The following is a 17,719-nucleotide window of genomic DNA, read 5'->3' as shown; positions in this document are numbered from 1 at the left end:
TGTGTACCCGTCGGTAGGGCGGGATCTTGCTCTCTCGGTAACTTCCGAAGAGTTCAAGTGGTGAAGCTTGAGCGTCTTGGCGAGACGTGGGGATGGGGTGGAGCAGCAGTGGAAAATCTTCACTCTGCGTCCGTGGATTGTTCCGTATCCTAAGCGAATATTCGAGCTTATGGATCCGGGGCCTAGATCGTGGATCTGGCCGTAGGGCTGCCTTGCGGGTGTGTTCCCTTGCCTTTGTAGTTCCTTTGCGTCGTACTTGCCGCCTCCTGTGACGGGATCTTGAAAGTCGAGAGCCTCTAGGGTGTAACCGACCAAGTAGTAAATTCGGTTAACCTGTCGGATCTGCACGAGTAAAGGAAAAGCTCACTAGGTTGTAGGATCTGGCCAATGTATTATCCAGTTATCACTACCAACACTAGATTCGCAATTCCAAACCTTCTCGGAGCTCGTACGGCCAATGTAGCTCCGGTTCTTGAGGGCAGGAAGGCACTTGCGTGATACTGTGCAAATTGAGGTCTGTATTGATATTTAAGCCTATACCTGCCTGGGTTTCTACCTTCTATGTCTTTCATCTGCTAAATCCCTTACCAGGCTCGGCTGCATGTCCCTTCTTCCCTTGACCCATCATCCCAGCTGTATTATCTTCAGATCCACCGGATCCATGGCGTAATCAATATGGTTACCCTATTATGGGTACACTCATCAGGATCCAGGTCGCTTGGATCCACTTCACTTGAAAGTGTACACTCGTCGTGGATCTGAGCTCTCCACTCATCCAACATCATCTCGCAACCGTCTGTGATCTCCACTGTCCCACGAAAGTTCTAGATCCACTGCATCCATCATACCTATACCCTGGATCCAGGTCCCTTAAGGCGGGATCCTCCCTCCTTGGATCCTAACTCGAAAGCATGGGATCCGGGTCACCTCGCGGTGGATCTTGACTCCTCGTTAGCCGTGGCTACTAGATCCACCTTTAGAGGGCACCTACCATCCTTTCTTCATAGGATCCACACCCGATCCACTCTTGTATAGTATATCCCATATCCATTTAGGTGAATCCAAGTAAGGGTGGATCCGAGGTAAGTCTTGGTGGATCTTGCCTTCTCGTACATCGCTCATACCAGATCCATCGTCACTTCATACGGGGCGCTGCTCGTCATGGCTAATCCACCACCGGCAACTTGCATCGTGCCAGCCAACCCAAATCCTCTCTAATCACTTGAAATTGTCATTGATTCGGGATAGTGACCCCGCGTCAGGCCCATTCTCTTATTTCTGAGAAAGCACTTTACCACAATAGAAAGCTGAGATTTCGTAGTTCCTTCTTCCATAAATTAAGACTCTTCATCTCTTTCATTTCAGGAAGTGCAATGCAACGCAGACACCAGCTCAGTCCGGACGAGAAAACCCTAGTTTGCAATGTATATGATTATTTCGTCGCCGAGGCCAAAGCAGGCAGAAGTGGAGGGCGGGACTCGCGCGATCGAACTAAAGAGGCGACGCGCCTTGGGAAAAGCACAGTTTTTCGGGTGCTCTGGGCATGGAACCTCGACCCAGACACCAATTTCGCCGAGGTGCGCTTGTCATTTTGGCCTATGTAGGGTTAAAACCGCTCTGTCGTGATATCATATGAAAATCTTATAATTTAATGCTTTCGCTAGTAGAAGGTACCATTCAGCACGAGGTCGCAAGAAGCTTATGAGGAAGATGGTGAGTAATTACTCTTTAAATTTATACAAATCCTTCTTTTTAAATTTGAACGTTTTATTTTTAACGCCTGTTTGTACAACTGTTTTGCCCTTTCCACACTCTTGACCAATAGAATATCAGCATTATAGCAACTGTTTCCCCGTTTAAAGGTCCTCGGAGACACCTTTTTGGGGAGCCTGTAGCGACAAAACTACTGCGAATTAGCCGGTTTTAACACCAAAATCATACTCAAAATGGGCGGTTTTATCACATATCTAAATGTCATATCTGGTTTTATCAAAATTGAGCACCCCATGGGGATTTGATTACTAGCCCCTTCATTTTCTGCCGCTACAATACCGTGTGCTTTCTTGGTACTCGGCAGTATGCTGCTCGACGTGCTGTTCCCCGATACGTTCAGTCAGATCTTCTGGATGGTCTTCATGGCTGTCACGGTCATCCCAGTGTGCCTAATCCCCACCTTGAAGGAGGCGTCTTCCGTTGCGCTTATGGGGTGCCTCAGTACGATCATAGCTGACGTCGTCGGAGTTTCCATTCTGGAATGGGAGATGCGGGGTCACCCGTCGATCCCGAAGCCTGATGTGTCACTCCACCAAGTGGTGACTGCATTCGGTAATCTGGCACTTGCGTACGGGGCTGCTGTGGTGATCCCAGATCTACAACGTCAACACTCTCAACCGGAGCGGATGCCACGCATCATTATGGTCAGCATGGGGATCGGTACGGTTTTCTTTCTCGCCATTGCCATTGCCGGCTACGCTGCTGGAGGATGTCAGCTTTCGGGCAACCTCCTCTTCTCGGCTGTCAACACGTCGGACCCGTACGCGACGTCGGCTCTGGGCTTCATCCCCAGCCGCGGTGCTGTCATCATGGCCTACATGTTCATGCACGTGCACATTGTGATCGCTTTCTCGACGATCACGATGCCGGCGTTCTTTATGGCGGAGCGATTCCTTCTGGGAATGCACAAGTACCAACCTGTCGTTGACCCGGAGCAAGGAGTTGAGATGCGTGAGAAACTCTCGTCCGTGGCGGGTGCGTCCCCAGTCACTCCAGAGTGCAGGTACAATGCTGCTTCTGGCACCCCCCAGGTCGTGGCAAAGTACGAAGACGAATTCTCCGAGTACCGTGGCAAGCTCAACATGCTGCGCTACATCCTTCTTCGACTATGTATCCTCGCCCTACTTGTGGTGGCGTCGGTGTTTCTGCGGGACAACTTCCTTGATCTCGTCGACTTCACGGGTGCTTCGGCCGTCACGGCCGGCAGCCTCGTGTTGCCTCTACTTTTCTATCTGAAAGTCTTCTGGAACCAGTTACCAATGTATGAGCGTGTCGGGGCTATGGTGATCATCATTGTGTCCTCGGTTTTGGGCGTGTACGTCATGATCTACGCCGGTAAGAACCTGTTCAACCCAGATTCGGACACGGCGACGTTCCCCTACTGCTCGGAAGAGTTTCAGTCGGATCCGTACTATGTGAGAAACTCTACTATGTCGGCTGTAAGCTTAGTCGTAGTTATTAGCTTTCAAGAAATAAAAAGTTATTGCAGTTGTTGACAACAGCTTCAACCGCTTCAACATGCACACCCATGTTCTGTCGATCACCACGACGTCCATGCCGAACAAGAGACGCCCCGTTAAACCAACCACATCTTCCGCCAAGTTGACCGCGCCCCAATGTCGAGGGCGCGGCCATTGTTTGGACGCTGGTCTGCCGCTGCAAATTAGCGTCTCAACGGTGTCCAAGGTCATGTACATGGGATATGTGCGATTTTTTTGAAAGAATGTCGCCGCGAAAAAAAAACACTTCGCGTGCCAGTGAATCTTACTTACACGTATTAGGCACTCACACGATTTCTTGCGGCGTGTACGCACTGCCAGTGCAACGAGGCGTCTGCGCGGTCGTACTACGACTCGTAGGCATCCGAGAGAACTGACAAGGATTGGGTACACTACCTATGGAAATGAGTATGCGTAAAAATAATCTGAGCTCAAAAATAGTCTAGATCAGACTACAAATTGTCTACAGTACACAACATATCAACACTAAATTAGACAACCAAAATGACACCAACGAACCTAAGTACGAATCACGATTTAAGATGAACGCCTCCTCTTTCTTTTAAGCCGGCGAAGTTGCAGACTCTAAAAAAATATCTCCCGTCCCAGACCAAAAATGTTTTTTATTAGCTAGCTAGACGTAAATTTTGGCGGCAGAGCCAATAATGGAGCTGCTGAAACGATGCCGAACATTTTCAAAAGCGGTTTTTGTGATTATTGGGCGAGGGTTATCCAATATTATTGGATAAACCTGGCTTCGCGTGGTGTAAACTTCATCCGTCATCTCCGCGATTTAATCCCAAAGGTCGACATAAACCCGTCAAACCATTGTCAGCTTCGATGAAACGCTGTTTGCCGAGAACAGTAGAGACCGAACGCTGGAGGAACGCGGTGCGGCGGATGTGCTGGTCAAGTCTTTCGGGAAAGTGCGTGTTACAGCTGGGTTTGGTGCCTTTTCCGATGGTACCAAGTTGAAACCATGCCTAACGGTAAATAGCAAGGTTCCAAGCGACACCACTGAAGCTGGTGTACTCATTCTGATTAACCGCAAGCTGTGGATAAATACGGAGTCATTCATTCGCTATATTGATTACATGTTTCCATATGTTAAGCCGAATTCTCTCCTGCTAGTCTTTCACTCAGCGCGCTCGCATATTAGCAAACGATCGAAGGCACACCTCTAAGCGCGAAAGATCCTATACGCCGTAATTTCCGGAGGAATGTCTCCGCACTGGCTGAGCTAATTGACAGCCGGAAGCAGCACGAACCGCACAAGTACACATCGGGTGGTAACACTAGACCACCAACACGTTCGCTGATGATCGAGTGGACCAAGGAAGCGTGGGCGCAAGCGCCAAATGCTGTGGTCCGTCGCAGCTTTCGCAGATGATTCATGGGCCTTGACTATGAGCTGACGCGCTGGCACCACACAGAATATGGCGCTCTGTATAAAACCCAGCCGATTTGCGAAGAGTCGGTTGGTATTGAATTGGCGCCGCTCACTACTTCAAATGCACAGAATACCGGTAGCGACGTGGACTTGGAAGACGATTCTTAAACCAACTTTGTATGAGTAGTACAGTGTACAGCCTAATGATGGTACACTTAATCCGAACGAAACTTGTGTGTCATCCTCCCTTTATTAGATCCCCCCGTAATAGAAGCCCAGGTAGCGATGGGGCTTCATGCTCGAAGACCCATGGGGTTTTAATCGAGATTTTACAGTCGTGATCCAAGTGGGTAAATGTGCAAGTCGCTAGTCTCTCATTACACTTCTGTTTTCACAACAATAGGTTTTGCTGCTAGAGCTCTCAAAGTGCCGACCAAGTGCAAACATGTAGAGGGCTGCAACTATTCACCTCGCTAGCGTGTCGGATGCTACCTCCGCCTCGACGCAAGAGTGAATGACTAAATGGGTGCTACAGCAATACCTCTCTTTCTTCCATCCCATCATGTACACTCGGTAGTCTACAGTTATTGAGTCTTCTTCTGCGGCTCGTGTTCTTCCGTGCTTCCGCTTCAAACCCGTCACCGTATTTCGCATGTAGAGAGCTGCACCGGCATAAGAGATGCACCCTTGTATGATCCAATCAGAGTCGTCGTTTACACTAACCCGAAAACGCATGTAGAGCGATGCACCGCACCAACACCATCGGATTTAACACTATTAATTTTCGCGTCGTTCGACCATCCTGCTGCGTATGGCGCACGGCAAGCCGCGCCAAGCGGGAAGACCACGCCTCGGCGGCAAGGGTCGCCATCATACCAAGCACATTATCAAGAGTGTTTCCGTCGCTAAGAAGCTAGAGGTTCTGTCGTTTTGGGCAAATGCCCCGCTGCCGAAGATGCGTAGCACAATTGAGCACTTCTGGCATGACTTAGCACCGGAATTCTATCACTTAAAGCGGATGATGATTCAGCGCTGGGGGAGAGAACAGAAGAAGCTCGAGGTTGCCCTTAAAGAACGAAAAGGTAGCTATAGCAAGGTGCGGGCCGTCGGAGTAGGCACAATTTTGTCTAAAGAGGTAGAGTTAGATATTGTGGAGTGGGTGAACGGCTTAAGGGAAGAGGGTGTACCTGTTTCGCGTCGGATGCTGGCCTTACAAGCAAGGCGGGTCGCCACTAAAGCTGGCGTCAACAACTTCAAAGCCTCAGACAAGTGGATCGAAGGTTTTCGGCGCCGGCACCGACTGAGCATGCGGGCTCCGACACGGCAAGGCCAAGTCAGCCCGGCTGATAGCGAGAAAGTCAAGAAGGCGTTTGCTATTAAAGTCGAGAAGATGGCACACCAACTCGGTGTTACACGCATTATAATGCGGATCAAACAGGTTACCATGTACTTTATGCTATTATGTGATTTATTATAATGCTAACTTTGTTTGCGTATGCTAGCTGCTTTCTTTGAGTACTTGCCTACCAAGCGGACGATCAATGCGCGAGGCGCGAAAACTGTCTGGGTCAAGTGCGCAGGTGCTTCAAAGGAGCGTGCAACAGTGATGCTGCTAGGAGACTCTGATGGGAAAAAGTAAACCCCGTTCGTCATTTTTAAAATGAAGCCATCCACGAAGAAAGACTTGCTTGAGGAAAATAACAAGAAGCGATGGGGTTTCGGCGTTCGGACGTGGCCGGAAATCAAGCGACTTCAGCAAGAAACGGGATTACAAATCTTTGCAAACGGAAAAGGTAAGTTGTTCATATTGACTTATACACTTGAAGAGCTAAACCAAATATTGGGATTTCTTATTCGTAGGGTGGTGGAACAGAGAGTTATCTATGCGGGTTCGAGAGTCCACTTCGCTAATCGATCATCCCCGAAGAAGCCGGTGCTGCTCCTCGGGGACGATTTTAGTGGACACTGGACCAGCGAAGTCGAAGCCTACGCCGCCTCTATTAAGGTAGTGCTGATGAAAGTTCCGCCAAATGCTACGTCTGTCTGCCAGCCGGCAGACGTGGCATGGAATTATCCGTTCAAGTGTGGTCTACGTTAGTGCTGGCTTAAGGACCTGCAGGAGCAGCTGGAAAGGCCGCGAGAGGAGGGTGCAAAGTTTAAGCTTGCACCGCCAGGGCGTTCAGGAATGTGCAGGTGGATACGCAGTAGCTGGGATGGCCTGAGCGCTCAGACGATTGCCAATGGGTACAGGAAGTGCAACTTGCAGCTTGACGACGACTGCCTCGCTGCTGCTTCTTTAGTAGGCCAGCTGGAGCAGCTATCGTTGGTAGGCTCTGCAGTCGATGCTGATCAGTAAATTTTGATCGCATCATCGAAGAAGCGGTTGTGTGAATATATCTCGTTTCTTCGAACTCTGTACATTTTTATTTTTTATATTTCTTTCGACCTCTCTACAATTTTATAATAATTACGCATATTAGATTGTGCAGGTTTTCTTTTTCGCCGTTACATTGGGTGGAGCTCTCTACATACCGAAATACGGTATGTACCTTGCTAAGTGTGCTTAATGCCACCTTCCGCTATAGTAGCTATAGCCGTGTTCTACTACATTGCCAGAAACTTCAAATCATATATGGCCAATGGAAAACATTTGTTCTTAAACAATTCTGTAGCTCGCACTATTTATGGTTTGATTTCTTAAGAGAAGACTAAACGTTTGAAGCCAAACTCGGCTAAAATAAGCTACACCTACAAAACTAGGTTCTTCACGCAATAAAAGTACCACTAGAACTAACAATTTTGCTAAGTACATAGTATGTATTTTAATAAAGCCCTTCAAATTATGTTCATTCCCAAAGTAAACACCACGTGGGACGCCCGGATGTAGCTTTAGAGGTGTTCTGGAAAGCTGTGCGTTTTCACAGCGTGCACGCACAAACTTCCTGGCTGCGCGATGGATGTGTGGTGTAGTGTTTGTCACTTTTCCATGACGCCATCAAGCTATAGGTTTAAGGACCTGTCTCTGTACTGCGAAATTACCGCTACAGGCAGTTGTCCCGCCGTGTCACTAGCGAGAGCTCAAGAACATTTGCTGGAGATCAACTGTGACCAATATGTCGTTCAGTCCAGGTCGTCCTTATTGGAATAATGGATCTGGCCGGATACACATTTAGTGAAACTGAGCTAACGAGTCACGGAACGAACGCTTAGTGGTGGTTAGAGCGACTATTGCGAAGACTTACCGACTGTTTGAACGTTCGGTGGCCATTCGGGAAGATACAACGACGGTTTAAGCGTCGGTTGGCTTGATAAGATATTCATAACGGATCATAGTTCAGTTAAATATGTAAACATGATTAGAATTGCTTGTTAGGTAATTGCCCGAAAGGGATACACAAAAGCAGATCCGAATATCCACTCGAGTGCACAAGCGAGATTCGGCTTCAAGGTAAGCGTTTGGTCAAGCTTGAATGAGTGTGTTATTCATGTCGGTAAAATCGAAGCTCTGTAGCAAGGGAAGGTCAAGAAACTGTGTGTATATTAACCGATTATATATCGGAAGGTTTACGTGACGGTTTTACTGTGCCTATTTGCACGTCAGTCGAGCCACGACACTACACGTGTTTGCACGGCTTGTCAGATCACAGCACGTCATGGTACACGAATACACTCACACTGCCACGGCAACACGATCGAGAGAGCAAGAGGCACGACGGGGGAAGCTTTCTGAAACGCCATATACGCGGAAGCTTGAGGTCGGGCAGCAATGGCTCGGAGACCTTGAGTATCGGGCGGCGATGGCCTGGAGACCTTAGACTTTCTCTGAAGTGCGATTTGCTATAAGTCCAGTAAGAACGAGTAGAACAAAACAACGAATTAGGCGGATACAATAGTTGCGATATGTGCGATTTATATAAAACGGACTGCGAAATAGTCGATATTTCGGAGGGGCAAAACACCAGCAAACCACAAATTGTCAATTTCGGTTATATTTATAATACAGGGTTAATTCATTCAAACGCCAACTCTATCAACAAGTGCTGATCATTTGTCTAAATAGAAGGTAGCTATTTGATTCTGACATGAAGACTGAGAGGAGTCGAAAACACCATCATATCGCATATTTATTTTCTATCTAGCAGGCTCGCGCTCGATTCGATCAGCCGCCCATCTAAATTTGGAGTAGAACCATAAATATCTCGGGACCCGACTTATATATAAGGGGCAGGGTGTAGGATAGTTAGGTCCGATTTAGCTTTATCTGGCCGACCTTACCTTCCACGACTATATTATCGGCCATCTGCAACCAAGGTTGTATTTTTGAAAATCCTGATCTCTGATTGGCTGCACGTAGCGTATAGACTACAATTGTGCCTTGTACAGCGCGAAACGGTGGGGTGGTGATTGCAACTTGAGTTGTGCACACGGTGGCAGGTTCAGGTCAGTTTTGCAACCCAATCTGATACAAAAAGCAAGCCAGGTTGCAAACGTACTTAGTGTAGAGACAGATATCAAAATCCAAGTGAGATCAAGCCAGAAGTTTGCAAAGAAAGAAAAGAACGCCATAAGCCCCAGCACTATGACAAGCCAGTACAAGCGAAAGCTCACGAGGTTGATGCCGTGGTAGCGCTGTACTCGGAGATGGTAGTCGCCGTGAATTAGCAGCCCTTCACTCGCAGATTGGAGCAGGGCGACGCCAAACAGCCGAAGTGTTGGACGAAGTAATGCGTTTACGGCGAAAGAACCAACGAGTGCTACCGAAGATTCAGGCCATACTAAAGCGAATTGCCATGTAGCCATCTTTTCGGCGCGACGTTATTACGCAGGATATAACTACATCTCCACCTAATCCTCCTCCGACTCGCCGAGCGTCTACGGCTGTACTTTCAAAGCGGCCGAAATATTTATTCGAACTTTGGCACGAATACCAGGTCGGATGCGGTGACCTGAAAGCAACAAAAGACTTTACGGCAATCGAGCGTGGTGCGAGCAAATTCGCCTTCTCTAGGTGAAAAGTGCTCTGGGACGTAGTCGCTAGCTTGGTGCGCTCAGGTTTTACCAGTGACGCAGCGATAGACAAGGTATATTCAGTCTATGGTAGGCAGCTCTCAGTGTCAAGTATCTTGGTGGCCCTCCGTGCGGATCGTAAGAATGGCGGCCATCCTACTCTGAGTGTGTAGTTACCGCTTTGTGCACTTCAGCACAGTCATCAGCACTAGTATTAACCAATCAAAATAGGGTTGCAAGCCAGGTTGCACAAAAGGCCAATATTTCTACAGTATAAGTTATTAAGGAGAAGATAACACTAAACGTTTGCATACGGTAGCGCGATTGCCATGTAAAATGGTGCTACACTATGATCCTCTATGACGATTAGTCTACGCCTAATCATTGATAGGAGGTGTCCTGGCAAAAGATTTTGGGCTGGTTACTTATGTTGTACAAAGATGACAATACTGGCACTTCCTCCTAAATTCGAAGTGTCCATCGACATATCCTCTATTTTGTTTTCGGAGGCAGTCAGCAAATCGGACCCGCTGTATGGGATCTCGTACCGTCCGTCTTCCAAAATGGACGAAAACCACAATATTTCTTACATTCCGTATATACTGTCTGTAAATGAAATAGAAACGCCATACACATGGGGCTACCATTATATCAAAGTCTGAGATGATGCATATGCTCAACTAACAGTAACGTTGCTAATGCATATTTAAAATACAATCTCGGTAGCTACCACGGGTGAGAAGAGGTGAGGCTTGATGGACTCTTGGTGTCGTATGGCGTAATTGGTATACTTGTATTGAAAACTGATTGAATTGTGTATTAGGCGTAAGTTCAGACCTTCGAACAAGCTAGCTCTGGTACTCCGCAGGTCACATCCTATCGTTTTTCTAGAGCCTTCCCTCCTGGCCGAGAGCACTCATGAATGCTTTAGATCACTTTAGGATTTTAGCGCATTTACCGTCAATGCCTTGAGTCACATGGGCGGATGGAATACGGCGAGTATCCAGCACGACTAGGTCTCCTTCCTGGAATGTGATCGATTATCCCTTCTTGCCATAGTACTTCGGCAGACGTTCTTGAGCTTGGAAAGGATGCTTCTTTGCCAAATCAATGATCTCTTGACGTTTGGCTTGAAACTGCTTCGCATATTCCACAATACCGCGTTGCATTTGTGCTAGGGTACTTGGTCGGCTTAGCGCGTCTTCTAGTACCAGATTACGACGCTCGGGGTGTCCATCGGTTTGGGCACGATAAGAAGTTGTCATGTGCAGACGAATTTCCATAAGTCTAGCCAAGGATATCCAAAACTTGGAGACAAGCTTGGGATCATGGTCCCTGATAAGGATCGATAGTAAGCCGTGATGACGAACAGCACAATCAAAGATATGATACGCAGTCTTCCGTGCATCATCAGTCTCGTTGCACGCATGATACTGCGGGCGCTTGGACAACTTGTCGACAACAGTCACGATTGCAGCAAGCCATGGGAATCAGGTAATACAGTAATAAAGTCCATAAAGACGACAGATCAACATTCCTCAGGAGTCGGAATGGGAATCATCTTGTCATTCTTGTAAATATTGCTGTAATCCCTGCGAGTGCAAGTTGCACAGTTTGGCACATAATCACGAACACCTTGGTCTAAGATGGGCCAATGGTACCATTGCGAAATGCGAACGTATGTTCGATGAGCTCCGGGATGAGCGGCAATATTGGAGCCATGGAAGCCAGAGATGATGGTCGCTCGAAGATGACTGTCTAGTAAACACACAAACGCATCATCGTCTGAGACTTGCGGAAAAGTAAACCATTTTGTTTGAAAATGGTTACTAGGATGCTGAAAACGATCTCCGTAGTCTGGGAAATTGCGATACCCAGCAGCAAATTCTAAATCAGACCAACCGAGTGAACTCCAATTTTGAGCTTGTTGGGTCACACTACGCGGAGTTTTCACTGGTACTTGTCGGTAAGCTTGAGCTATGTTTTGTTGGATTCAGGCATGTGTAGTAACCAGCAGCAACATCCTTCTAACGAAATTGAGGGTGAGAGAGTGGTCAAATGCAGTAATCCGTATTACTGCGTCTATTCGTCAGGTTTCAAGCAACACGGACATGGTAGTGCGTGGTACACCGATGAAACGAAACCGCATTGATTGCATGCTCCGAAAACGGACGCGACAGTGCATCGGCGATTACATTTAGGGATCCCTTAACGTGAAGCAACTTTAACGTAAGCTGTGCCAGATACGTCAAATATCTAGCAAATTTAGCTGAAACCTTCGGGTGGTGCAAAGCCCACATGTAAGCACTGTTGTCCGTGTAGATATCGAATTTACAACCATGTTGTGGAAGAGCCGAGTGTACACTTGGGACGTTTTTCCGGTCGTTAGTACATACCAAACCGGCAAATAAACCTCCGAAATAGAGTCGTACAGCATCACAACTATCAATTGGTAGAAGGGTGTCGGTTGTCACCGGTAGGTAGCATCGACAAAAATTGAGCTCTGGCGCTCCTTCATACGATCCATGAGATGAGGGTGGAATCAGCCAGCCAGCCGATGTTGCACTTCGTCTTCAGTAGTAAATCACGTCAAATCGGAAAAACTTCAATTAGGTACTTTCTTTGACGTCGCAAAGTGGCTCGCTCTAGGCGACCAAAATTCGCCCACCCAAAAGCTTTGGCTCTGATACGGTACAGTCGACCCAAAATTTGTCTTTGAGCTGCCCCCATGGCTATTTCCTTGCTGTCGCCGTAGAATTGGTCCCGTGCTGTGCGCCACACTTCCGTGGGGGTCAGGGTGACGATCCGGACACAAAATGTATCCATCACCAGCATAATTTCCTCCAGGAGATCGGTGATGGTGGGAGATGATCCGGCTGGAGCTCGACAAAAGCCAGGGACACAATTTTTAGTATGGTGGCCAGTCTCAATGGCGCCGAGGTCACTCACATAGACTTTCACCTTGCATTTTGTGCGCCGATACGCACTGCATCGATAGTGAGGGGTACCTTCGTTAAAATGGTACCGAGCGTAGGAATACCCACGAAAATGGACACTGGATGTCCCCAAAAGTCGAAACAAGAAGGTGACCAGAAACGCCTTCGACTTGAGGTCCCCGTTCGACTTGGAGACCGTCACTCTCTTCTCCCTCGGAGATTGATGATTGGCTGGGAATGAAAATCGTTTCGTCTGACGGCGCGTCGTTTAAATCAGGTTTGTCGACCCGGAAGAAGCTGGACATAGAGCTGGCGGAGACGTACGTGGTGTGCATGGTACTTGGTTGGAAGAGTGTTGGGAAGGTGTCGTGAGCTTGGCAAATTCTGAAATGATCCCTTTGGCTTGTCAAATGTATCGTTGATTTGAACGGCACTTCAGTTGCGATAGCACGGTACGACTTAGTGAACGACCATGCAGCCCAACGTAGGTACGATGAAAATCTGAGGGACCGCTATACGATCCAACAGTCGCTTACATACAAATCAGAGCAAGGTACGGGAGTTTTTTGTAATGTTATTTTGCTATGTAGCTATGGTAACCTGATGATAGTGATAATGCTTCTTAAAAATTGACCCTGAAAGTGGTTAGTATCATTTTGATCCCAATTTGACCCAAAAAACGTGTTGACACAATTTTGACCTGCGCAGCCGTTACCCCATAGAAAAGTTTATCATTGGTACCGGTTGTTTGTTCACCGGTTTTCTAACCTTTTTTTTTTAAATTCACCGTGTGTAGATCACACTTATCGCTGCCGAGCGCAGCGAAGGTGGTTCCGATTGGCCAAAATGCAGACAAATGCAGCGCAAATCTGGCAGCCTGCGACATTGACAGAATCCATCAGACCAGCAGACTCTCTCTTGATAAAGATGGACATATACCATTTATGCAGTGACAACGAAGCATATGGATTGGATGGAGCCCGCAAACCATGGCTATCTGATTTTACGATAAATTTATTTCGCAGCTCAAAACATGCTATTTGCAATTCAAATCATGCACGGTAATCGCCTATTTGCTTAAGATCTAAAAATATGACATTCATGCGCTTTCGTAAGGCAGCAATACAAGCTGGAGGTCATGCGTAAGGCAGCGGTCTTACGATTTCTAAGAATGATAAAAAGCATTGCTCAGGTTTCTATTGGCTAATCACTGGGGTGGGCATCAGCGGCCTTTGTATGGACAGCGTAAGAAATCTGCCTTACGTAGAAATCGGTGATATCATTGGCAGAAACGCGCTCGGTGAGCTCACACGGAATCGCTAGTGATCAGCGCCAGGAAGTGGACGCACCTGGCCAAGAGAGATTAGATGGGGATGGAGTTTGAGCACGATGCATTTCTGACGGCACCATATCCCGATACCGCAGCTATCTAAAAGGAATTCGCCAGTGGGTGTTGGCAAACAAAAGCATAGCCAACCCTCAACGCATCTTCGACGCGTCCGGAAATCTCGACCCGAGGAAGTTCAAGGCCAAGGACTTTGAGGCGTTCCTCGTCGACAAGCAAGATAAACTGACGACTGGTACCCTCGGAGGGTATAGGAGCGCAATGAAGGATCTGTATCGACGCCACCAGTTGCCCCTCCCAAGCGAGTACGGCGAGAAAATGACAACGCTTTTTCTGGTCTAAAGCGCTTAGAGGCTGATCGTGACCAAACCGGTCAAGGACGCGAATCTGGCAAACGGCCACTTACATATTCACGATACGTAGCGGTGTGCAAGTCGACTCTAGCTCGGGATGATGGTGGGTTTGCCCATTTATTCCTGACAACGCAGTGGAACCTAATGTGCCGATCAAAATCTGTGGAGACTATCCAAACCTCGCACTTGGTGGGTGTCGACGACAACATCGGCATTGTGCTACACAAAACGAAAACCAACCAAGAAGGTAGCGACCCTAAAGATCCACGACATATCTACGCTAATCCTGGGTCGCCTGTGACGTGCTGGCTGACTACGTTAGGGGTTTATTTAGCGTGTCACCCACGGCTTCAACCCGGTGCCCTTTTTCCAGGCTCTAATCAGAAACTACGGCTCGGTAAGGCGCTATCACAGTGCCTCAAGGATGACTCTGATGCAAAATTCCTCGGTACACACTCAATTCGCAAAGGAGTGGCATCATATGCATCGGGTGGCTCCACTGGTGGCTCCTCCATCGTAAGTATCTGTCTTCGCTGTGGTTGGTCCCTTGGAAGTGTCCAAGACAGATATTTTCGCTATGAAAGTGCAGGGGACCAGTATCTCGGCCGTGTTGTAGCAGGCCTACCGCTTAACAGCAGTAAATTTTCCTCGTTACCGCCTCATTTCGTCGGCCCCAGTTACAGCCAGGCTGATGAGTGTGCTCGACGGATGTTCCCCTCTCTTGCTGCTGACGGGAAGCTAGGACAAACTCTGCAGTTGTGTGTCGCTGCACTAGTGAGCCACGCGGATTTTCTTCGACAGCAACTACCTTCTAACCACGCGCTGCTCTCAACATTTTTATTCAGAGACGACTCCGTAATGACTAGCCTGAAGCAGCAGGTTATAACGTCCAACTCGCCTTGGATGCAATCCACTGGTATCCCACCTCATATTGAGATTTATAAACAATTGGAGGACCTACGCGAGTCAATTAAACAATTATCGGAAACTTTGCTCAGTGGAGTTGAAATTTTGCTCGATAAAAAGGGTGTTGCGGCCGGTAATATCACGCGGGACGTGTTAGCACAAACAATACGCCAGCTACTTGCAGATGCTGGCATAGGTGTGCCATGTTCAGCAACTCAGCCCACAAAGTCTCCTTCAGAAAACAGTCAAAATGTACACTTCTGGGGCGGCAAGTTCCATTTCCTACCAGCTGAAATTGAGTTTCCCAGCACAGACCCGCTCACGGCGTGGATGTTATGGTGGTTCGGAAACAAAACGCTAGGATACTCACCGCTTTACCGAATAACAAGCCGTGATCTGTCAAGCCGGCAAAAAGCCAACACGCTTTCAGAATGGAAAATGTTCGTACACCATATCACGGTTGAGATCGAAAAAGCGACTGGGTCTGCAATAACGAAGATGCACACAGAGACAGAGGCTGAGAAGTTATTCGCACAAGGCATGGACAGATTCAAGTTTCTCCCCACCATTCGGGCTCGAAGGAACAGGCAGCTTAAGGTGAGTACCCTCACTCGCCTTATACGTGGAGCGATGAAAGCAGACAATCCGAACGCACTGTCAGAACCTTTTCGAAAGCGCAAGCGCGCCAAGCGGAGTGACCCGACGGTAGGATAGGATGCGGGGTGCCAAGACATCTTACCTTGCACGTGGGGCAGCAGTTGCAGGCCTTCTAGTGTTTTATGATCAAGTTACCCACCGACGCCACTTATCGCATGTATTTTAACCAACCAACACACATCTCTATATCGTCAGAAAACTGCCTTACGATTTCTCCTCACAATTCATTGTGCATTCGCGGTCTTGAAAACCCCACGTGAACTCTTTCTACTAGTGTAGTTAGGAAGCTCCTACAACGTAAGTCGCGGGTAGGTCTTTTACGAGGGCACCAAGTGTTCAACACCCGGTTGGAAGAATATATGGGATGCAATACAAGTACTTGCAGCCGTATAGAATATATGGGATGCAATACAAGTACTTGAAGCTTTAGTGCTTCACAAAACGAACGCCCCTCTCACTGCCGACTGGCCAAAGTCGATACCGCAGCGAAGCATTTTGAATTACATGCAGCTTCACGAATGTGTTTATGCACTGATTCTTGGTGAGACCCAGAAGTAACGTACGGTAAGAAGCTACTACCACGTGATGTTCCTGCATACAAGTATTCACTTGTTTTGACATGTGTATTGCCGTGTATACAGCCTGTACCGGTCCATTGCCATCACTTTATGCTGTCGGTCCAGCCACAAATCCGACTGCACTACATGCCATTATGTGTACGATCTACCGCAGGATAAAATATTGCTTATGCTGTCTATACCGAATTTCATCATACGGTCACGTGACATATTTTCTATGCCATACTTAATGCTGCAGGTTAGAGAAACGTATTCAGTTAAATATTCACTTCTCTTTTTACCGACAACCCAATCGGGTGACCATCTCCCCCCGTTCTACCCCACATCGTATTAATTACGGCTCTACCAGGAAATGCCCCCCTTCCCCCGTGTGTTAGAGGCCATACTACCAATACGCGTTGGTGAGCCCCTCGGAACTCGGCGAGGTGGTTGGAAGAAAGAGATAATGCTCGATGTACAAGACGGATACGCCGTATTTCGAGAGAAGTGCCTCGCAAAGCTTACGGCGCTTGTGGAGAGCGGTGAAGCTGGTAAACGGCGTGTTGAGCTGCAGGAGGACTTGGACATCTATCTAAAGCTGGCAACCCCCCCCCCCAAGCAAGCCGACTACACGAAACCGGACGCTGGCAATTTTGCTCTCTCGCTAGTGCGACGCAGGCGTCTTTTGACACCGGCAGACAAGACGAACATCGGTGCGTTCTGGTTCGAAGCATTCCTGTATGTAAATAGTATGGCGCCACCTCCGCCAAACTTTCATCGCGCAACACAAGGTCGCGTAGAGCAGGCGCGCCTGCAAAGAATTGCCCATGAGGCTACTAACGTAGTACAGTTTGGCCAAAAACAGCACATCATTTGGACATTGTGAATGCCCGCCGAGATGACTATACTCCCTTCGGGGCCCCGACAGACAATACGACAGCACAGGCACTTGAGCTTGACCGGTAACGCGCTGCACTCGATGCCGACGTCACTGCTCGAGACCAGCTCCGAAACAGGCGAAAGGATCCGATGCTGATTAAGTTGAATGTGTCTGGTTCTCAATGGAAGTGGACGTTGTATCAATGCGGCGTGTTGTTGGTCTTCCTGATCATAACACTCTTACTGCATGTTCTATCACGGAGTGCCCGACATCACACCTACCAATCCAAACCTGGACGATGTTGACCATCCTGACACGAAAGACGGGCAAGGAAATGAGAAAGATGAGACCAACCAACTTGATGTAGACATGCTTGCTTAAACACAACAAAACCAATGTATTACTGTATTTAGCTA

At 48.0% G+C, this 17,719-nt stretch overlaps 2 protein-coding genes across 2 annotated transcripts; both read left to right on the top strand.

The window, feature by feature from the left end:
- Nucleotides 1–2,078: 2,078 nt before the first annotated feature.
- Nucleotides 2,079–3,269, top strand: PITG_19797 (amino acid/auxin permease-like protein; the record flags this gene model as incomplete). Its single annotated transcript, XM_002895663.1, has 2 exons — nt 2,079–2,693; nt 2,805–3,269. 2 exons carry the CDS (start codon nt 2,079–2,081, stop codon nt 3,267–3,269), a joined length of 1,080 nt encoding a protein of 359 aa, XP_002895709.1.
- A 13,463-nt stretch (nt 3,270–16,732) lies between these two features.
- On the top strand, nt 16,733–17,379 carry PITG_19794 (uncharacterized protein; the record flags this gene model as incomplete). The annotated part of the gene is made up of 1 exon (XM_002895662.1): nt 16,733–17,379. One exon carries the CDS (start codon nt 16,890–16,892, stop codon nt 17,307–17,309), a length of 420 nt encoding a protein of 139 aa, XP_002895708.1.
- Nucleotides 17,380–17,719: the final 340 nt, after the last annotated feature.

The sequence above is a fragment of the Phytophthora infestans genome, genomic scaffold (genome assembly GCF_000142945.1).
Source record: "Phytophthora infestans T30-4 supercont1.142 genomic scaffold, whole genome shotgun sequence".
NCBI lineage: Eukaryota > Oomycota > Peronosporomycetes > Peronosporales > Peronosporaceae > Phytophthora > Phytophthora infestans.
The sequence above is the reverse complement of the archived record's forward strand: the minus strand, read 5'-3'. Positions and strand labels throughout refer to the sequence as shown.